At 41.7% G+C, this 6,000-nt stretch overlaps 1 protein-coding gene across 1 annotated transcript; it reads right to left on the bottom strand.

The window, feature by feature from the left end:
* Positions 1-1,012: 1,012 nt before the first annotated feature.
* On the bottom strand, positions 1,013-5,997 carry LOC108577671 (neuroendocrine convertase 2-like). Its single transcript, XM_017940860.1, has 6 exons — positions 5,977-5,997; positions 5,777-5,877; positions 2,837-3,070; positions 2,328-2,492; positions 2,125-2,242; positions 1,013-1,357 (listed from the first exon to the last, which is right to left on the bottom strand). The coding sequence occupies exons 1-6, from the start codon at positions 5,995-5,997 to the stop codon at positions 1,193-1,195; spliced, it is 804 nt and encodes a 267-aa protein (XP_017796349.1). The 3' UTR covers positions 1,013-1,192.
* Positions 5,998-6,000: the final 3 nt, after the last annotated feature.

The raw sequence follows: 6,000 nt of genomic DNA, 5'->3' as shown, positions 1-6,000 counted from the left end.
AGGATTACTATAGTTGAATAGGTAAAAGAGTACATGCTCGAGACACGAGAGCGCTTAGAGACAGAAACGTCTGACGCGGTCAGAAAAGATTTCACAATATAGTCCCTAAACTTGTGACAAATTTGTCCATATAAAAAAGCTTCCATAGATCCACGAGAAATTATAGAGTTTGTCTAAAGAAGAAGGGAAGATTTCCCTCGTTTTTTTCTTTTTTTTTTCGTTTAGTTACTTTGTTTTTCTTCTTTTAACTTGAAACACTACCACGAAGACGGAGAAATTCTGAAGTTTTTAAAACGCTCCAGTAACATCTTACACCGTTGAAAAAGATGCTAAAACGTTTGCACGCGTGGACCATTTATTATTCCTATCTGTTCTTTTCTTTTGTTTTCTGTTTTTTTTTTTTTGGTTTGTTTGTTTGTTTCTTTTTTGTTTTCGTTTAAATAACGCCTCCCAACTCGACACGCGCTAAAAACTCGACTAAGAATTGAAATTGATTTAATTGGTACGAGACGGACGGGCTCGTCGAGTTGCGAGGACGAATCCGAATGATTTATTGTTCCCAGCTGAGACTCTTCGGCGCAGTGTTCTGCGATCTGAGGTTGTTTTTTTCATATTTCCTTCTCTACCTCTCTCTCTCTCTCTCTCTCTCTGTGTGACAACAAAATCACTATTTCTCTGGCCGTATTGAATATATTTCGCATGATTTCCTCGAATGTTCACGCAGTTTTGATTAACGTAACTGGACATTGTCGATTATTCAGAGGAGGTTCTGGATTAAATGACAAACTGTGTTTAAAAGAGATCAGCTCTTTGGCAAAGTACTTTCGTAATTAAATACATACTATATCTGTCTAAAAAAGAAGTAATAAAGAAAAAACACAGCAACGATAAGTTGTACAATGAAATAAAAAAGGATATTCACGAGGTATCACAGGGATCGCGTTCGCGAAAATACGATAGTCTGTTGCAAAAAAATTCGAACGTAACGTGGATTATTTAGAGATGAGGATTGTCGAGAACACACGAAGCTTTTCGGTACGAGTAACCAGCGGAACGACTTTTACAGAAATACACAGCATGGTTGCGTTCGAATTTTTCTTCCTGTCGCCTGTAAAAATGATACCCTTAAACAATAAAGACTAGTCGCGTAAACATCTCTCGATATGAACGTCTAGAGTCCTCTGGTTCGTCGTTACATCGCTGTCGATCGTTCCTCGTGAGCCTTCTTCACGATCGCCAGTTTCGAGTGCGGGTCCGCCGCCGGAAGTCCGGTGTAAGGTGGCTCTCTGGTACCGTGCAACATCAGTGTCCATTCTCTGAGCCAACCTTTCTGAGGAGTCTGAGTATTGAAGCTCACCTGGAACAACAAAATTTCCTTTTCGTAATCGATGCTCTAAAGATATTTACTTGGATTAACCCTCTAAGTTCGAGGTGTTTTAAACTTGTCGTAGAATTTTTTTGAGGGTTAAAATAGAGTATTTTATACTTCGAGTTGGGAAGATGGATTTCTGGTATGGGACTCTGGAGGATTCTGTGACTCTTGGACTCTGGAAAACTCTGGGACTCTGGTATGGGTCTCTGGAAGATTCTGGAACTTTGGGACTCTGGGACTTAGGGACTTTGGAGGACTCTGGAACTTTGGGACTTTGAAACTCTTGGACTATGGGACTCTGGAGACCTCTGAAACTTTGGGACTCTGAAACTCTGGGACTTTGGAGGACTCTGGGACTCTGGAACTTTGGGACTCTGAGACTTTGAGACGCTGGAGGACTTTGGGACTCTGGAACTTTGGGACTCTGGGACTTGGGGACTTTGGAGGACTCTGGAACTTTGGGACTCTGAAACTTTTGGACTATGGGACTCTGGAGAACTCTGAAACTTTGGGACTCTGAAACTGTGGGACTCTGGAGGACTCTGGGACTCTGGAACTTTGGGACTCTGAGACTTTGAGACTCTGGAGGACTTTGGGACTCTGGAGGACTCTGGGACTCTGGAACTTTGGGACTCTGAGACTTTGAGACTCTGGAGGACTTTGGGACTCTGGAGAACTCTGGGACCCTGGAGGACTCTGTGACTCTGAGTCCCACTCGGACTCAGAGGGTTAATTAAATTTCTTCTCGCTACCTCCAGCAACCAGGTACCCTGAGGATATTCTCCCCAGGTGTGAGTCGTCATGAATGGCCATTTGGTGAATCCGTCTCTATGATCGTCGTCTTTCACCCTTCGACTGAGGATCATCGACCTGTAAAATCGTAAATCACGGATGGAATCGATATTAAATTTCACCGGGACAATTTCCACGAAACTAGAGACATTTCTCCACCTACCTTGTACCCATGGGAGATGTAAGGAACAACTCTAGATAACCTCGACGCGTGGCGTTCACGGAAATGACTGCCTGCACGTGTTCCAGATAGTTGACGGCGTACTCAGTACCAGCACAGGCATCGGTCTTTATTTTCAAAAGGATCGATCGATCGCTCGTCACTTCCCTAAAAAGGAAATTGACACGCGTTCAAGAACGTGGGAAAATGCTCTTAAGGGAAAAGGTTATCGCAAGAAACGACAGCGTGGGTAATATGAGCGGAAAAGGCGAGAATAGAAGGCCGGAAGTTCTCGTGTGAAACAAAGTAGACATAGGGTATGTGTTGTATGCGACAAGAGGGAGGTGAATCGATACCTCTGGTCATCTACGAATCATAATCGTGTGGGCATTTACCCCCGGTGTATACATGCTTTTTGACTTTCCAACGAGGAAGTGGGAAATATTTCCCTCCCTCTCCCTCAACAACGACGGACTTATGAAAGGGATCGATAGCAGCGTGAAAACACTCACTGAGTTTCAAGCACAGAACCAGCCTCGCAATGATACCGTGGCGGCACAGTTTTCCATTTTTTAGCCAGAGCGACCATTGCACCGGCGTCCAGCACACCATAGCCGAAAAGATGGTTGAATTCGAGGCCAACGCCGTTCATAGTCCAGTGGAATCTTCCTTTAGCGTCGAATAACGAGTTCCGTTTCGATGTTAACACTGTCAGATGTTGAATGTCTCGCCAGGTTAATTGTGGACTGAAATTAGAATTGACAATTCGAGAGACAGCTCATTAGAAATTCTCTCTCTCTCTCTGATCTTCCACGAGCACATAGATATTATCGAGTTATCGATAACTTCATTGGAAACGAAGCTGGATTTACTTTGCGTTAGATTCAAGTGATTTAGTGAATTAACAGCAGGGAGATTAATTAGATTTCCAACAATGGCTCGGGATAATGCACTCAAAGCAGCTTTGTCATTTATAATGACGTTTGTAGTGGATCCCGGTGGGAGTTGAGGAAAGGAAGATTTTCGGTGCATTTGTCTGGGAATCAATATTTACCGGTATCAGTGGACGATCAAAGGGACTGGAACAAGAAAACACGAGGACTAGAGAGCACGGGAATATCAAAGAGACGGTATCGGGCATTAAACCACGACCTTTTAATGCTGCATTTCTGGGTCACGTTTCACCGACTGGAGTTCGACGGAACCCCATTAGCGCGGTGCTTTTGCTCGCCATAAGCTGATGCTCCGTTCGTTAATTTTTGCAATTCTCAGCAAACGGTTTACTCGTAGAGAAACTACCTTTGAATCGGTCAAATTTATCCTCGGTGGTAATCATAAATTTGCAACTCGACTCGCGTTATTCTCTCGTGAAAGATTTTTCAGTGGAAGGAGAGTATAGGAGAGGATAGGAGAGTAATTTTTGTAGAAACTCGAGCAATTAAATAGGATCTTCTCGTGGTTTGGAAGGCTGAAATTAAACACGAGACAGATCTGCGGAGCGTCATCGTTCGTTATTAAATGGAACAGTAAAAGTGCGTGGCTGCATCGTGTTTCAAGCAGCGGGCTTTTTACCACCGTTTCCGGAATGATCCTCCCTGATGCGGCTGCGAAATTAAAGCGAGATTTATGTCCTTTATAAAGCGTCGCGCCCCGCTCTGCCCACGTATGCACGGCCTCGCAGACCTCGAAATAATATCGAGGCGTAAATGGCTGCTATAATTCAAACTGAAATGAACGTCCTAAATTGTAGTTTGTCTAGGAGAGGAGGGATGGGAAATCCTGCAAGCTTCCGTTGTCACCTGAACAATTCGAGTTCACGTGGACTTTCACAGTTTTATCGACTTTTGTTGCAACGTTTCTCGTTTTTTATCTTGCTTTTGTCACCCTATTTCCCTCTTTTTCACCGTAGTATCCGCTTTTTCCTTCACATTTTTCCATTTTCTACAGTGGTTCTTTTTTTCCTTTTTTTTTTACCAGACACCATTTTCTTTTTCATTTCTTATTCGTAATTCCTCGCTTCTGTGATTTTCTGATTTTTGTGATGAGTTTTTTCTTAATTTTCTTTTGTTCTATCGGGAGCGGAGACGCGAACTCGAGACCTTAGGAATGGCAGTCAGACGAGAGAACAACTTGACCATCGGACACTCTTCAACAAATCTTCCTAATTTCAGTATTTCTACCACACACGTGTACGTACTTTATAGATAGCTTTTTAAACAAGGTATATTGATGCTTTCAAGTTATTTCGTACAACTTCGGTTATTTTTCAAGATAAAATTAAACGCGATATTAATTTCGAACAATTTCGTCGATTCATTTTCCACATAATTTCCGCTGCAAATATTCTGTCAGTTTATTCCCGAGATTCTGGAATTAACTTACTGTACCAATTATACGATAAAATGAGGAAATACGTAACACGCTGGTAAATCCGCAAGAATATCAAATTAAAAAGGGAACACGTGGGCAGAATATAAACGAACATTATCACGAATAATTTCCTGTATTGATTATCAGCAGAAAAATATCCTTGACGTATTAATGCCTGATATTTGCATCGATGACGGAAGAAATTGCTAATTATCGCTACAGTTTTATTCACGACACTTTGCGAGGAAATTCATTTGCTCGTCATTTCGACAGATCGTCGCGTATTCGTAACATTTATCTCCTTAATCCCGAATAAAAACGTTTGCACAATTGAATAAATTAATTGATAGAATTCCTACTTGAAATTCTCTACCTCTACACTCTTGAAAATTAATTCGGCAACAATTAACAACGTTGAACGATCAATTTTCAAACGTTCGATAAAATGGAAAAATGATCGACGAGAGGAGAAACTTTCACAAGCTTTTCCATTCTGGCCGTATACGTAGCTAGGTAACTCGATATTTTTTTAACAGCGAATGGATCGAGCTTGCGCTACGTAAAAGCTGCAACTGTTGAATTGCATCTGGTTGTTCGAAAAATACGAAACTCGGCGATTGTACGATCGAATCTAACCCTTTCGCTGCGGCAGATTATCGGCAAAATCTTTTGTTTTGGCGTGAAAAAAGAATTCATCATTTCTAAATTTCTATCGTTAAATTAAAGTGAGAGTACTGGAAGGATTGAATTTTAAGCAAAATTTAAAGATTGAATTTTAAGCAAAATGTAAGCAAAATTTAAGCACTGAAATGTAAGCAAAATTTAAGGACTGAATTTTAAGCAAAATTTAAGGATTTAGTTAAGACCGAAGTGTACCAAAAGCCACCAACAGCAGTGCGACAAAATTTTCAAGGCGCCAAACAGCAGTGAAAGGGTTAACTCGATCTGCAAACTACCACACATCCACCCAACTTGCAAACTTCTTCACGAATGTGTATCGTCGGTAAAAGAGTGCTCTACCAAAGAAGGGAAGATCAAAGAGTCGATGGAGAAAACGTATGAAAATTTCTTTGCATACTCACTTCGCTTCTAGAGCAAGAGCAAACACTCCTGCAGCTTCCGGTGCGGCTGCCGACGTGCCGCTGTGCGTCTTTGTGCATTTCCCATAGAGATCAGTAGTGGCCTAAAAGAGAGAAAATAAAAATCGTCGCAGAAACACGATTGCAAATGAGCATCACTCTGCATGCTGAAATTAGCATGAACTCTGGCGCAGGCTCGTTACAAGAATGCGCCTTATTTGCATTTT

The sequence above is a fragment of the Habropoda laboriosa genome, unplaced genomic scaffold (genome assembly GCF_001263275.1).
Source record: "Habropoda laboriosa isolate 0110345459 unplaced genomic scaffold, ASM126327v1 scaffold871, whole genome shotgun sequence".
NCBI lineage: Eukaryota > Metazoa > Arthropoda > Insecta > Hymenoptera > Apidae > Habropoda > Habropoda laboriosa.
This window is presented reverse-complemented; position numbering and strand designations above follow the sequence as displayed.

What these genes read in the sequence shown, in the direction of transcription:
- LOC108577671 (XM_017940860.1), bottom strand. Translation starts at nt 5,997, where the DNA reads ATGCAAATAAGGCGCATTCTT. An exon ending in GCTCTTGCTCTAGAAGCGAA is followed by an intron (nt 3,071 to 5,776) that starts GTGAGTATGCAA and finishes TTCTAATTTCAG; the next exon opens with TCCACAATTAACCTGGCGAG. An exon ending in AGGGTACCTGGTTGCTGGAG is followed by an intron (nt 1,358 to 2,124) that starts GTAGCGAGAAGA and finishes TTGTTGTTCCAG; the next exon opens with GTGAGCTTCAATACTCAGAC.